The sequence below is a fragment of the Microtus pennsylvanicus genome, chromosome 3, assembly GCF_037038515.1.
Source record: "Microtus pennsylvanicus isolate mMicPen1 chromosome 3, mMicPen1.hap1, whole genome shotgun sequence".
NCBI lineage: Eukaryota > Metazoa > Chordata > Mammalia > Rodentia > Cricetidae > Microtus > Microtus pennsylvanicus.
Window position 1 is genome coordinate 20,657,508 of NC_134581.1, and position 15,670 is coordinate 20,673,177.

At 47.7% G+C, this 15,670-nt stretch overlaps 1 protein-coding gene across 1 annotated transcript in view; it reads right to left on the reverse strand.

Moving 5' to 3' along the window:
- Positions 1-15,670, reverse strand: part of Slco2a1 (solute carrier organic anion transporter family member 2A1) — a 75,506-nt gene that overhangs the window by 15,849 nt on the left and 43,987 nt on the right. The window contains exons 4-7 of the mRNA XM_075964838.1: positions 4,141-4,368; positions 3,045-3,143; positions 2,073-2,209; positions 57-132 (exon numbers count right to left, since the gene is read on the reverse strand). Coding sequence (XP_075820953.1) covers positions 57-132; positions 2,073-2,209; positions 3,045-3,143; positions 4,141-4,368 — 540 coding nt within the window. The remainder of the gene's footprint in view (positions 1-56; positions 133-2,072; positions 2,210-3,044; positions 3,144-4,140; positions 4,369-15,670) is intronic.

The window sequence follows — 15,670 nt, forward strand, 5'->3', positions numbered from 1 at the left end:
CTGGCCTCCTGCCACCCAGAACCAGCCCACCCAAGGCTGCTGGGGCAGTCAGTTACGTTTAATGAAATCCATCAGGGAGCCTCTTGACTTGTCTTCCTCCATCTTCAGTGTTTCTTCTGCAGTAACAGATCTCTGAAGGCAGCAAACATGGTGATGTTAATGGCCCATCCCTGTGCCCTTGACTCTCTGGACTCGGTGGCTCAAGGACCGCGTGGATGCACGGGAGGGCATCTTGAGGATGCACTCTTGAAGCAAACACCACCTGCGCTTTAATGAGCCTGGTGCCTTGGCTGGAGACCAGAGTTAATCCATGCCAACACCTCCCACAGAACCTAAGGGCATGTTATTTCATCTGACTTTCCCATGAGTGAGGCCAAAAGCATCGTCCTGGATCTTACCCCTTGTCTGTATGTCAGGACTACACTGTGTCCCATATGCAGACCCAGGGATGGCTGGTTTCTAGGACAACAGGGGTCTCCAATGTCTACTCTTTTCAGCTCTCCCTTTCTGTGTCTCCTCTCTAAGGTCTCTGCTTTCTCCTCAGTCCAAAGGTGAGTCCAGGCTCTGTCCTAACCATCACCGGTGCCTTCTGGGCACATTACCCAGGTGCCCTTTCTAGTCTCTGAAGCCAGCAGCTCAAGACAGAGGCCGTGACTCTCCCTGAACCACTGCATAGATGTAGGCCTGTGCTCTACTGTTGGCATTTTTTGGTGCTCCATTAACTGAGCACCTGCTCCGCTCTGGGCAACATGCCCATCATTCCCCCTGCATTACCTCCTTCCTCACAGCTTCCTTCCCAGACAGGTTCTCTAATTACCCCCCAAGAATGCTACAGGAGAGGAAGCTTAGAAACAAAGCAATTTAGCTAAGATCATTCAACTAGTTTATGAGTGGAAGTCTTCAAGCTTAGATCTGTCTAACCTAGCTTATCAAAATATGTCATAACCTTGTAAATGCTTCCTCTACCCATGACCCCTTTCCCACAGTGGGGCCCATTTCTGTCTCAAATCCCGGATACATGAGCTCTGACTCAATCCACAGCCAAGTCTTTGCATCACCCCCTCAGGAACAACCAGCCTGACCTTGGCCCCATCTCTCTGGTGGTCATTGCCCTGGCCCTTAGCCATATTTTCCATCTTTTCTTGAGCCTCTCAGATCTCCAACTTCTACTCCTTCATGAATCCCAACCTCAGCCTACTGCCATATTGTCGCTAGGTGGCCAGGGAGTCACCACAGTGCCCAGTCACCCCATTGCCTGGAACTCACAGGAGAAAACGTAAAGCATTTCAGCCTCACATAAAGGCCCCACCCAGTCTCCATTCTCAACTTCCTCGTTCCTTTTCACAGCAGATACAGCCCTGCTAAAAACATGCTGCCCTCGATGCATCCTTGCACCTCGTGCCTCAGATTCCCCTTCTCACCCAGGTTTTCAGGCTCAAACCTTAGTAAGCTCTATTAAACATAGAAGTCAACTGAGCCTCGCTGCCTGCTCAGCGTGTGTGAGAATCTGTGTGTGTCCATCCATGTGGAGGACCGAGAACGACCTTGGGTGTCATCCTCCAGGCACCCGCCATCTTGATTTTGTTTTTTCAAGAGAAGATCTTTAAGTGGCCTGGAGCTCCCCATGTAGCCTGGCCGGCTGGGAAACCCCGAGGAATCCTCCCATTTCTCCGCTTCCTCAACCTGGGATCGCAATTACACAGCATTATATTTGACATTTTTAGAAAGTGATACTATGGGGCTCAAGCTCCGGTCCTCACATTTGCACGCAAGCCCTTTATGGACTGAGATATCTCTCTATCCCCCATCCCATTGTTACTGTTTCCTAACACTTTCGCTCAGCTTAGGTGGACTCAGGGGTTCCCACGCTATGCTCCCTGGAACCCTCTGGTCTTTGAAATGACATCATGGCAGGAGACTACTGAGGGGCACCTCCTCTCAGTCTCTGCTGAGCCCTGTGTCCCCAGACTTGTCACCTTCTCACCCAGTGCACTGAAGCAGCTGCAGCTTCCCAGCTTTTTGTTTCCCCACCCCGTGTACTGTGCTTAAGTCGTGGGCTCTGAGAAACTTACCTCTGCTCCTCTGGGCATTGCTCGAGGGAAGAAAAAAAAGGGCAAAGAAGTAACAACTAAGAAGCCTGAAGAAAGGAGCAGGCCCAGCCACCAGGCTCCGATCCATCGGGGATCACCTGGGCTCAAGTTCACAGCCGCTAGAAAGAAATCAAAGGATGAAAATGTCTGTTGGTGGAACACATGCATTTTCTCCAGACTAGAAAGGGACTTTCAGTTCAAGGGGTGTCTCCCTGACTTTCTTCCCATAATGGTGACAGGACACCCCATGGTGTAGGACCGTGGTCACGACACTCCCTCGCCAGGCCTCTCTGGTCTTCCCAGACCACCTGGACCATTGCACAGAAAGTCAGACACTAGAGAATGCCCAGCCCCATCCCTCATACTGTGCTTCTTCCCTAGCTGTTGGCGGGAATAATGGTGAAATGATCTGGTCTCCAGAGGGCTGGCGTGGTTCACGTACTACACACTCCATCTCCATCATCCTAGGGTCTCCTCTGGCATGTCGGTGGGGGAACTGTTATGTACATCTGACTTCCTCCAACGAATCAGGAAACCAAATCCCTGGTCCACTAGTCAATTTCAGACCTGTCTTCCTGGTACCCTAACCTATACTCTGACCTCCATTTTACACCCTACTTTTGAGGAACCCTAAGAAAGGCAGGTCTATAATTCTTAGTTGCCCAGGTATATAGCCATCAACACGGTGGGTTGCCTGTCCTCCAAAAGAGAAATTTTCTCCTGAAAATCTGCCCCACTCTCCATCTAGAAGCCTCTATTGTGTTCCTTGACATGAAACAAGGAGACAGCATCTTTCTTTTCTGGAAGAAAGTGTCAGAATGATCTCCAGTCACTCGGCAACAGATATTGTCCTACATGGTCAGGGAGCTCCTCGCTCGTCTCTTGTAGAGGGAAGGGCTCAATCAGAAGCCACAGTAAGAGGGTGACAAGAATGTGTGTCTTCTGCATACCTACCAGTGTCCACCCTGCCGTAGTCCACAAAGATCCTGAGCATGACTGAGCCCAGCAGGTACCCGAAAGCTGGTCCAAACACAGCAATAGCAAATAAGATGGCTGGAAATTAAAGCAAGGGATAAGTGGTTGAGGGGACATTGAGAATGTTCAGCAAGCCTAGTTTCCCAAACCGAGGGAGATTCCCGAGGTATCACCCACTGTCCCCTGGGAGTAAGGAGCCCACCATGCCTAGGTCACTTCCTGAAGCCCACGCCTATCACATCTCCTGCAGATAAGGGCCAGATGCCAAGGCTGGCAGCACCGAGCCTGCTGCTCCTCCAGCTCCTGCCAGAGAGATCTCCCGGCCTGAAATGAACCTTCCTCCACCGTATCTTAAAAAATACCAGTCCAGGGCGTGCTTGTGGGTGAAGCTTTCTGTGTACAGTGCTGGGGCTCTGGCGAGCGAAGGTATAGTCAGAGGTGCAGTTTGTGACCCGAGGCCCTGAGAGAGCTCAGTGTGGCTTTTTCTGAGGGAAGAAATCAGGCACCAGTTGGCCATCTGCTACCTGCTTCACACATGACAACCCGTTCACAGCTCAGAGAAGTCGTGTATCACCCAGTATGAGCCTGGAGGACTGAGTGACTTGTGGAGGATCTAAACCCATGGCCCAGAGGCCACATGGTCTCCTGGATAGTTACAAATGTGGCCCAATACACATTTTAATCTTACTTAAAGCTTTATGTGTCTTGTTGTTGTTGCATCTGAAGAACTCGATTGCACGATTCTCTAGTGTGAACTTGGTAGAACACAATGTCGTGCATGTTGTGTCAAAGGCTCAAAACTGTGCTAAATGGTGATCACATCAGCTCCTATAATCCCAAAGCACATGGGACACACAAAGAATCTTGGCTCTGTCTTCTAGGCGAGAGCCTGGAGACCCCCGCTAGCCACTTGAGACCCACACAAGTGGAAGGAAACAGAACTGGCATTCATAACAGGTCTTTGTCATCCACCGTAGTGTGGGCCAAGAAGATCATTTCAACCCCAAGAGCTTCTGCAGGTGTCACATCAGGCCCCAACCTCCCCTGCTCATCCCTCTTAAAGCTCAAGACTCACAGATATACAGAGGGGAGTTGGTGGGCTCTGCAAAGTCATCCACGTAGGAGATCCCAAATGGCTGAATGGGCACGGTCCCAATGCCGGCCAGCAGCTGAGCAATCACCATCAGGGTCCACATGCTGCTGGTCTCCTTTTGCGTGTCTGGCACGGTGTTATGGCACTTGCTGGGGGGCAGGTCCGGCAAATGCTTCTGGCAAAGGTCGGCCTGAAGGCGGCTGCTGTTTCCTGCAATGAGCATGCCATGCCCACGGGTCACCACCACCCTGGCCTCTTGCTTCCGCCATCTGTCCTCCATTCTTGCCCCCGTCTTGTCCTTTCTCCATATCCCAGTGGGAGGGAAGGAGGGTCAGGGAATAGGAAAAGCTGACAAGGTGCTTGAGGAATATTCTTCTGCCTGACTGGCAGAAGGAACTACAGGAACTGAGGTGGGGGTAAGGGGGACTGTGGCTCCTGCATCAGGAGCAGCTCTGCCCAAGATGGGGCAGGAGCAGTCCTTCTTCCTCCTCTACTGCTGCTGGTAGAGGGCAGAGCACACGCATCAGACTGCAGCCTTGGAGCACAGCACTGCCCAGCTGGAAGAAGGAATCCACAGTCAAACTCTAGAGTTCTTGCCACTGCCAGCCTTGCCTCTGGTCTTCCCTGGGTCATGACCCCCTAATCCTTCACTTCTGAATGATCCCAGCACCCCAGCACATCGAAGGACTTGCTGCCAAAGATATTCAGTGACCTGACCACACCTGGGCAGCTCCCCAGAATCGGAGATTCTTAATGCTTTTGGCCTTTTGGCTAGGATCAAGTGAAGAATCACAAACTCGGAAAACAAGGGGATTTGAAGGCCCTCGCATGTTACAGATCGGGGAGCTAGACTGCACCTGGAAACCCTCCTTGAAGGGCTCCAGTCTTCCCAGCATGGACTTTGGATGCCACGGTTCCTGTGGCTTGGACCTTGTCAGGCTTGGCGGCTGCTTCCATGCCTCTGCTTTCAATTTGGTCCACACTAAACAGTCAGTGTTGTCGGCTTTCCAAGGCCTTGAGGGGCTTGAGGGATCTTTTCCAGATTCCTTTTATTTCTGCCTCGTTCTGGCCAATGGAAATCACTGATGTCACCATTCTCGCTCTGTGGGGTTTTCACTAACACTAATGGAATCAGTTTAATTCCTACTTATAATGTTTCCAGAGGCATGACCCTGAGGCAGGGGGACCCCAGAGTCTCCTGGAGAGGAAAAGTGGGGGTCATGGACTAGATGATAGGGCTGGGACAAGAGCTCTGCTGCCTCCGTTGCCCTTTTCCCCTCCCACCCAGGTCTCGTCTGGCCTAACACCATCACTGCCTTTTCTCAGCGTTAGGGTCTGGACAAGACCCATTTACAAACTTCCAGCAAAGGGGACTCATTGCTCATTGGTCACTGAGGTATGACTTAGAAAAAACAGAGGGGACCAAGGTCAAGTTTTATGTGAAGCTGTTTATGACAGTGCTCATCTGTAATCTCAGAACTCAAGGAGCTGAGACAGAAGGATTACCAGTTAGAGGACAGCCTGGTCTTCATAGCCTGTGACCCTCCCAACAAACCAAAATATTACTGTAATTACTAATTAATGCTCATGGGTTGTGCAGCATGTTGATGACTTTGACCCAGACCCAGATAAGGGGCCCATTATCTGTGACTATTATCTGTTCAAGAAATAGTTTAAAGGTCATCTGAAAGCAAATGACAGTCCCAGGAAAGAGGTATAAAGACTTGTCCCCTTTGCCCAGCTCAGCCACTGGAGACCCATGCCTAGACCGGAGAAGCCATCTTCTGAATGGCAGTGTGGGTGATGCCTGCCTACTGAAAAGCACCTGCACCAAGATTCACTGCTTTAGTCGCTCAGTCATCTTGATGTGGGATTCCCCTTTGTATGCTGTGAATACGGTTGGTGAATAAAGAAACTGCCTTGGTCTGTTGACAGGGCAGAACTTAGGTAGGCTGGGGAAACTAACTGAATGCTGGGGGAAGGAAGGCTTAGAGAGAGAAGCCATGTAGCCCTGCTAGAGACAGACATCGGAACTTTATCCGGTAAGCCATATACTCATGGTGATACACAGATTACTAGATATGGGTTAAATTAAGATGTAAGAGGCAGCCAATAAGAAGCTAGAGCTAATGGGCCAAGCAGTGATTTAAATAAAATAGTTTCTGTGTGATTATTTCTGGGCTGAGCAGCTGGGAGCCAACAAGTGGCCTTCCTTCAACAAATTGGCAAGCCAACATGGATAACTACATCTACATAAAAACCTGAGAAAGTTTAAAAAGGAAGCCTAGACACAGAAGAACAAAGTTATGCATGTTTTTTTGGTAGCGGCATTTTCTTGGGTGGGCTCTGTTTGCTAGAAGCAAGCAAAGGCATGGTCCTTTAAGAGGGGTTTTCCTGATTCAGTGGTAGCAGAAAAAAAAAGCTGAGCTATTTTGAAATGCTGGCTTTCTGGACTGTGCTGCCAGTCAGAACTCTGGCTCTTTCAGGAGGCTGAGCATTTAAATATGGTTTGTAAACAAATTGTTACAAACTGCTTACTGGCTCTTCATAGACCTGCTGCATACTTGCAACTGGGGCGGTGTGTGGCTCTGAGGCAGTGAACAGTTCTACCATGCTGGACTGGGTGGGGCAAGCAGTCAGTACCATATATGCCCTAGTAATGCCACATCTTAAGTTATTTATTTATTTATTTATTATGTATACAATATTCTGTGTGTATGCCTGCAGGCCAGAAGAGGGCAGCAGACCCCATTACAGATGGTTGTGAGCCACCATGTGGTTGCTGGGAATTGAACTCAGGACCTTTGGAAGAGCAGGCAATGCTCTTAACCGCTGAGCCATCTCTCCAGCCCCACATCTTAAGTTTTTTAAAAGCACTTCACATTTTAAGAAGTGCTCCTGAACAGTAAAGAATTACAGTTATACAATAGGACACATTCAGACATAAAAGACCTCTAAATGGGTCACAATATTGGATAAATGTATGTGGGCTTGGAAGAAAGAAGAAAAAGAATATTGACAGTTATAAAAAGAAGTAAATGGTTTTAAAAAAAAAAGTAAAGTCTTTAAAGAGACAGAGTCCAGACAGTCATAGATTAAAAGGAGTAAATAAAGAATAAGCCATGTAAAGATGGAATACACACAGAGAGTCTGGATTATGTATACTATTGTGTTTTCTTTGATTTTTTGACTACAGAGAGACATTTGATTCTGGGAACTGCTAAGATAAACCAACATATATATTTTAAAGGTATCTTGAATTCAAAAAATTGGGTCTAAGAATATGTTGCTTTGGAAAAGAAGTTCTTCTTTTGTTTCCACAAAAGATGAGAGCCTGTGGAATCCTTCCAGACTAATATGGTTTGATGGACCAAGACACCTTGAAAGGTCACTGTAAATAACCCCAAAAATACTTCACCCAACAAAAATCAGGAAGAAGTTTGAAGAGAACAATGTCCATATTCTCAAATATTGTTTATATGTGTTTCTTTACATTTAAAGGGGGAAATGCTATAAAGATTTACATTGGTATCAATCTTGGTTTATTGATACAAATTTAAGGTCAATTTTGTATATGTATATTTCTGCTCTTGATTAAGGTATTGTGTTTGTGCATTTAAAAATAATTAATTAAGAAATATAGGTTAATAGATAATCATCTATAATAGTCAAGCTTGTAGGCATATTCTAGATGTACAGAGATGTATTTCAGATGGGTAGGCATTCTTTAAATTTCTCATAGACTACAGAATATGACATTTAAAATGTTTAAGAACTTAGGAATTTTCATGACAGTGAGACCCATCTGCTCCTGGCAGCACCATGCTACTTCAAGAGGAAGATGGGCATCAAAGAGGCTCCTTATGAAGTTGGTTAGCCATTTGGACAAGAAATTGCTTTTGCCTGGACTGCTTGATGGTATGTTGGGTGAACTGGACATGCAGGGCCCACAGAGAAATGACTTCTGAACTTGCCTAAAGGTGAGGCTGTCCTTCAAGGTTCTTGCTTCATAAAATAATCTGCTAGGCATTCTGCAGGACATAGAAGAAAGTGACTGACGTACTGCCAATATAAGCAGAACTGTCTTTGAAATTCCCTGCTTCATGGAAAAGTCTGCTGGATATTATGGGCCTGTAGGCTGAAGATGGATGCCCCAACGGTACAGAAGAACTTTGGGTGACTGTCTAGGCAGCGAGATGTCTCTGTCAATTCTAGAGTTTTGGAAGTTGCTTACAATGCACTTCCTGTTTACTAAGGTAATATTATATTCTCCTGGAGTCTTTGATGGAGTTGAAGAATAGATAGTAATAATATAGTTTTCCTTAGTTATCATAAAAGATAAAGTAAATATAAATATTGTAACTGTAATTCTTGCTTGGTACCTGTTTTGTTATATGTAATTTTACTATGTTAAAGTTAAAACCTTCCTTTTTTATTTAAACAGAAAAAGGGAGATGATGTGAGATTCCCTTCTGTATGCTGTGAATACCATTGGTGAATAAAGAAACTTCCTTGGCCTGATGATTGGACAAAACTTAGGTAGAAGGGGAAAACTAAACTGAATGCTGGGGGAAGGAAGGCTTAGAGAGAGAAAAAAGCCACATAGCTCCTCTAGAGATGGATGTTAGAACTTTATCCGAGAAGCCACAGCCTCATTATGATACATAGATTACTAGAAACAGGTTAAATTAAGATGAAAGAGTTAGCCAATAAGAAGCTAGAGCTAATGGGCCAAGCAGTGATTTAAATAATATAGTTTTTGTGTGATTATTTCTGGGCTGAGAAGCCAGGAACCAACAATCAGCCTTCCTTCAACATCATCTGGCTAGTGACAGCTGACACAGGCATAGCCGATTTTGGGACCGTTTGAAGTCCTGGCCTCCAGCTGCTCTTCCCTGCTAGAGAGCTTTACTTTCCTTTTGATTTGAGTTACTGAAAGCTGTGTCAAAGTTGTTTACCAGCTCTGCGTCACGAGCATGTGTCGCCTCGCCTTGAGGATCAGAGGGCAAGGTTTTTACCTGTTGGCCCACCTGACTGTGTTGGGTATATAAGCCTCCGTGGTGCTATTGAATAAAGGGCTTCTTACCAGTGACTACAGGTCAGTGTTTCTGTCTCTCTGTCTGTGTGTCTTTGTGTGTTTCAGTCTCCAGCCCCTTGCCCGAAGCTCGGTAACTGTATGGTAGCACATAGAGCGCAGAGAGGAGTTGTGTACTGCAGCCCTTACGTATTCTTCAACTCACCACTGGCTCCAGGTTCTAAGAAGTCAATCACAGTATTGCCTCACCAAATCAGAATCAGAATATCACTTAATACCCCGCAGGATGACTGGCATCAAAGAGCCGGAAAACAACAGGGGCTGGTGATGATGCAAGGCCAGTGAGACCCTTGCACACTGCTGGTGGAGTGTGTGAAATGGTGCAGCCCTCTGCCAAACAGGTTCAGACAGAGAATTACCAAATGATCCAGCAGTTCCACAATAATCGAAAGAAGTAGAAGCAGGTGTTGGAAGTGATCTTTATGGTCACCTTGGTTGTTGAAAACCAAGAAGTAGAAACAATCCAGCAAATAAGTCAAATACGGTCCATAGTACAGAATATTATTCAGTCTGAAAAAAGAAAGCAAATTCTGATGTATGCTCATAGTGGGGAGCCTGGGGGATACTGCGTTCTAAGTGAGAGAAGCCAGACACGAAGAAGCAAGGCCTGTCTGACTCCATCGATAGGAGGCTTCTAAAGCGGTCAAATCCATAAAGCCAGAGAGCAGATCGAGGTTGCCCAGGGGCAGAGGAGGCTGCCCAGGGGCAGGGGAGGTTGCCCAGGGGCAGGGGAGGTTGCCCAGGGGCAGGGGAGAAGGGAGCGGAGGCTGCACAGTGGGTTCAGATAAGAATGCTCTGAAGAAGTGATGGCCACACTTGGCACCTCTGACGTCATCTTATAGTGCTGGAATGGCAAGTTTCACATTGCACATTTCACCACAATTGAAAAAAAAAATACTGCCAGGCATGCACTAGGAGAGAGGGCAAAGGGTAAGTGGGGAAAACAGGAACCAGTTTGGTGGTGGGGGCAGGGCTGGAAAAGGTCCCCAGAAAAAGAGGCTTCTGAATAGTAGGAAGCCAGGATGCAGCTCAGCACTCAGAAGTAGGGGACGCAGGACACACAAGAGGTTTGGTGAGGCTGGTATGCAATGCAGCTACTGCAGGCGGGCTAGCAGGCCTTGGGAAAGGGTCTGGATTGCATCAGGAGCAAACCCCCAGACAGGTAAAGACCTTGACAGCGCAATGCGATAAAGTTGCTGGGGGACTAAGGCCTGTGTTCCAGAAGCTCTTATGGGAGGGTCGGGAGTCCCTCAGCCAGAACGGCCAAGGGTTCAAACAGTGGAGGCTGCTACTGTGTGATAGGAGGGCCGGGCTTGTAGGGGCTCCGTGGCTGTAGGAGTGAAATCTGTACAAGGTTGGACTACAGTGAGAGAATAAAAGGAACAGGAGATGAAGTTGTTGGAGCAGAGGTAAGGGGTGACACGAGGAACGCCCAGGGGAAACAGAGGGCTCTAAGCATTACATCCTGATCTTGTCCATCCTCATTATTTGTCTAGACTCACATTGATGAGAACATTGTTGTGCCTTGGCTCACAAAGGCATTTTTTTTTTGGTGAGACATTAACGGTCATCAAAGATTGTAAAAACATTGACTGTCTTATTAAGTCTTCATGTGGCATATTGTGTGGTATGCCAAAGCCACAAAAATCCCCATGAAGTTTCACATAACCAAGTGGCCGCAGCCAAAGTCTCTAGGGATTGCTTCACTATTACCAAGTTAAAAAAAAAAATGTCAGTGTGCGGGTCAGAAATGCCTCTTATTCAAAGCATGTATGAAAAAAAAAAACTAATCAGTTGGCCCCAACTCCATCCAAGTCTCCAAATTCTCCGTGGCTTTATTCTGTTTCCCACATGGATTCAAGAGGTCTGTGGAGAACACACTTTTCCCGATGCCAGTCCTAAATGGGACCCAGGTCTGTTTCAGAGCCAGCTCTGACACCAGTGAAAAGAGACGAGATGAGGAGAGGGCTCGCTTCATAAAGTGCTTGACTTCACAAGCATGATGGCCTGCATTTGATCCCCAGAATCCATATGAAAAGCCCAGCATGGTAGCACATGCCTGGAATGCCCGTGTTGGAGAGGTGGGGATGGTTGGCCGCCGTGCCTTGTCTGATTGGCAAGCCCAGGTCCCACTGAGAGAATATGTCTCAGGTGGATCCTTATATAGAATATTAGGAACAAACCAGAAATCCCCTTGTAGTGGGTGGCCCTGGCTATCACGCCCTGCATGAGAATAGGGTCTTCTTAGAAATTTTGACTGACCATTAAACTCCTCCCTTCAAAACTAACCAGCGGGGGGAGGGCATCATGGAAGGTGACCGCAGAGGCAGGGAGAAGGGAAGAACAGGCCTTAGAGGGGACCTTGGGAAGGGTCTCAACAGAGAGAGTAAGTGTGTCACAGGTTGGCTTTCTGGGCTGCAGTCTCCCACTTCCTCCCCGTGGCAGAGTTCTCAGCCTTTTCCAGGGGCTTGGACGGTGTTGAGAATCAACAAGTACTTGTCATTTCTCAAGTCTTATACCTGGGGACGTTCAGAGTCTTCCCCTGCTGTTCACTGTGACTTAGGAGATGGCTCAGTCAGTAAAGTGATGGCCGTGCAAGCATGAGGACCTGACTTCAGATTTTCGGCACGCACAGAAAAAGTCAGGTGTGGCAGCAGGCGCCTGTAGTCCCAGCACTGAAGACAGAGAGAGGAAAATCCCTGGAACTCACTGGCCAGCAGCCTAGACCAATAGATGAGCTTCAGGTTCATCGAAAGATGTTGTGTCAAAAGGAATACAGTTGAGAGTGATGGAGAAGACACACAACATTGACCTTTGGCCTCCATACAAATGTATGTATGTACACACATGAACACACATAAAAACACACCCATACACGTATACCACACACAATTTTTAAAAAATTGTATAGATTTATTTTATGTATATGAGTATTCTGCCTGCATGTATATGTATGAATAGTCACCATTTGTGTGCCTGGTACCCCTGGGGATCAGAAGAAGGTATTGACTCCCCTGAACTGGAGTTATGAATTGTTTGTTACAAGTCACATTGTGGGTGCTGCGAACTAAACCTGGATCCTCCGTAAGAATAAGTCCCGTTAATCACTGAGCTATCTCTTCAGTCCCACATTGGGGTCTCACAATTTATCTCTGGCTGTTCTGGAACTCACTATGCAAACCAGGCTGGCCTCAGACTCACAGAGATCTACTCACCTCTGCCTCCCCAGTGCAGGGATTTAAGGAGTGTGTCACTCACTATATCTGCTCCCTCACAAAATTTCAAAAATAATAAAAGTTCCGTGATAAGGCCGGAGAAATGGCACCCCGCTTTGCAGCCACTACAGAGCTTTTCTGACTCTATCTGTCTACCTAAGGCTGTCTGCCTCCATACTGCAGGGGTCCTGTGTGTGTGTGTGTGTGTGTGTGTGTGCGCGCGCGCGTGTGTGTGTATGTGTGTGTGAGTGTGTGTGTCTGTGTGTGTGTCTGTGTGTGTGTGTCTGTGTGTGTGTATGTGTGTGTATGTGTGTGTGAGTGTGTGTGTCTGTGTGTGTGTCTGTGTGTGTGTGTATGTGTGTGTGTGTCTGTGTGTGTGTCTGTGTGTGTCTGTGTGTGTGTCTGTGTGTGTGTGTGTCTGTGTGTATGTGTGTGTGAGTGTGTGTGTCTGTGTGTGTGTCTGTGTGTGTGTGTATGTGTGTGTGTATGTGTGTGTGTGTATGTGTGTGTGAGTGTGTGTGTGTCTGTGTGTGTGTCTGTGTGTGTGTGTATGTGTGTGTGTGTCTGTGTGTGTGTGTCTGTGTCTGTGTGTCTGTGTGTGTGTCTGTGTGCGTGTGTGTGTGTGTCTGTGTGTGTGTGTCTGTGTGTGTGTGTGTGTGTGTGTGTGTGTGTGCCTTCATTAACGGGATGTTAGCCTCTGTTCTGTCTTCCCCAAAGTAAACTCCAGGGAAGCACAAATTCATCAGCGCATCTTCTTTAACCCCGGCAGGACACCAGAGACCTGCTCCCATCAATCTTCACAGGACCATGCAGTGCTAACTAGAAACAGGCTGGCCTCACCCCTGAGGTCACCCAGGCCCCACCCTGGCAGCACAGCACGTGAGTCAACATTCTGATTCATCCTGAACTTTTTATCTTTAAAATTCCAGTTCTTATTTTTGGATTCCTCGGCAGTTTTGCAATATAGGAGATTTTGTGTCAAGAAGTCAACTTTTCTAGGATGTGACCCATGGACCCAGGAAGGGATGGAGCAGGGGTGGAGTAGGGTAGAGCAGAAATGGAGCAGGGGTGGAGCAGGGATGGAGCATGGTGGAGTAGGGGTGGAGCAGGGATTGAACAGGGGTGGAACAGGAGTGAAGAAGGGGTGGAGCAGGGATAGAGCAGAGATGGAAGAGGGGTGAAGCAGGGATTGAACGAAGGGGGTGGAACAGGGATGCAAAAGGGGTGGAGCTGAGATGGGGCAGAGATGGAGCAGGGATGGAGCAGGGGTGAAGCAGGGGTGGAGCAGGGATGGAGTAGGGGTGGAGCAAGGATGGAGCAGGGGTGGAGCAGGGGTGGAGCAGGGATGGAGTAGGGGTGGAGCAGGGGTGGAGCAGGGGTGGAGCAGGGGTACAGCAGGGATGGAGCAGGGGTGGAGCAGGGGTGGAGCAAGGATGGAGCAGGGGTGGAGCAGGGGTGGAGCAGGGGTACAGCAGGGATGGAGCAGGGGTGGAGCAGGGGTGGAGTAGCGGTGGAGCAGGGGTGGAGCAGGGGTGGAGTAGCGGTGGAGCAGGGGTACAGCAGGGATGGAGCAGGGATGGAGCAGGGGTGGAGCAGGGGTGGAGCAGGGGTGGAGCAGGGGTGGAGCAGGGGTGGAGCAGGGGTACAGCAGGGATGGAGCAGGGATGGATGTTCCCAACATAAAGTAATAAGAAGTGGCTGAGATGATAGAGATATGTCAGTCATTCTGATCTGAGCAGTACACATGCATATGTATGCTGATATGTCACATATTATGTAAGCATATGTAATTATTGTGTCATTACAAATAAAACGTATTTTAATATACTATTTCATTGATTTTTTTGAAAACTTCATACAGTGTATTTTTATCGTATTCATCCTCATTTTATCCCCTAACTCTTCCCAGGTCCACTCCTTCACAACGTTGTGTTATCTTTATTCATGAAACTTTATTTTATAAAATATTATTCTATAAAAATAATTTATACATCATAATCTGGGACATAAAGGTCCTCCAATAATACTACTTTTCATTCAAAATGATGAGTCACTTTGAGAAACTCAAACGGATAAGGGAAACACCCATACGCAATGTTACTCAGGCTTTTTAAAGGATCCAGTAATGAGAGACAAGACTAATGATGGTTTCTGGCAACAACAGATTACAGCAAAGAAGTCACAGGGCAAATGTATGTGCTTGGAAGGAGTGTGCTGGAGCTGGGGCATGCATGCGTGCTTGTGTGTGCATGTGTGTGAGTATATGTGCGTGAGTGTTTGCTGAGACTGGAACTCTCTCCCCACACTGTCTCCCTTGTTCTAGAAGGGGCCTGAGAAACATTACTTGTACTGGGCGTGGGGCTTGCTGTGCACAGGACTTAGCAAAATCAGGATCCTCACTGCTGGCCTAGGTCTCCCCTCTCCTACTTGCTCATTGCCCTTTACCAGGGCACAAGAACCTACACTGTGAGCATCAGGCTGGTTTCTGCAGTGACTAGGGGAGAAAAAAATGACAGTTTACAGCACTGGATTTAGTATTTAAGAAGCCGAGCACCTTACTAGTACCTTTTATTGGTTATGAAGTCGAATTTATTGCTCACAGTTTTATTTAGGCTGCCAGGGAGCTCTTTGAAGAAAACCCAGAATTGTAAGCAGAGCCAACAAAAGTCATTCACACCTCCTCCCCGACACACATTTTCTTTGTTAGTGAGGCTCCTAAGCCAGCAGAAGCCATGGCATGGCATGGCTTGACTGGAGGCAGCCTGTTGACAAAGTCTGTCATTATATCTGCTAGGCAAGATGGGAACTAAATCTGGAGCATCCTCAGGGGAACCAGCTCACTGCATACCTGCTGTAGGAGGACTCTGTGCCTATCACTCTGTGATCTGTCCTCGGGGACACAGCTGGCAAGTCTCAGGATGATGGGAATGCTACAGAGCCAGGAGAATGGCTGAGAAGATACTCCGAATGCTGGAAGTGAAAAAATTAGATGCCCAGCTGCCTCCCTACCTCATTCAATTCCCTGCATGTAGCGGGAGCTGCCTGGCACATACCTATGTGCCATTGGCACACTCGGGCTACCTGCACACCGTGTGCCCCTCATTTTCCCCAAGGCTTTGGGCATCCCCGGTTCACACCATAGCTGGGTGTTTATCACATAGCCACTGAGCTCATGTTCCAGAGAGGTTCGCTCTGTGGCCTG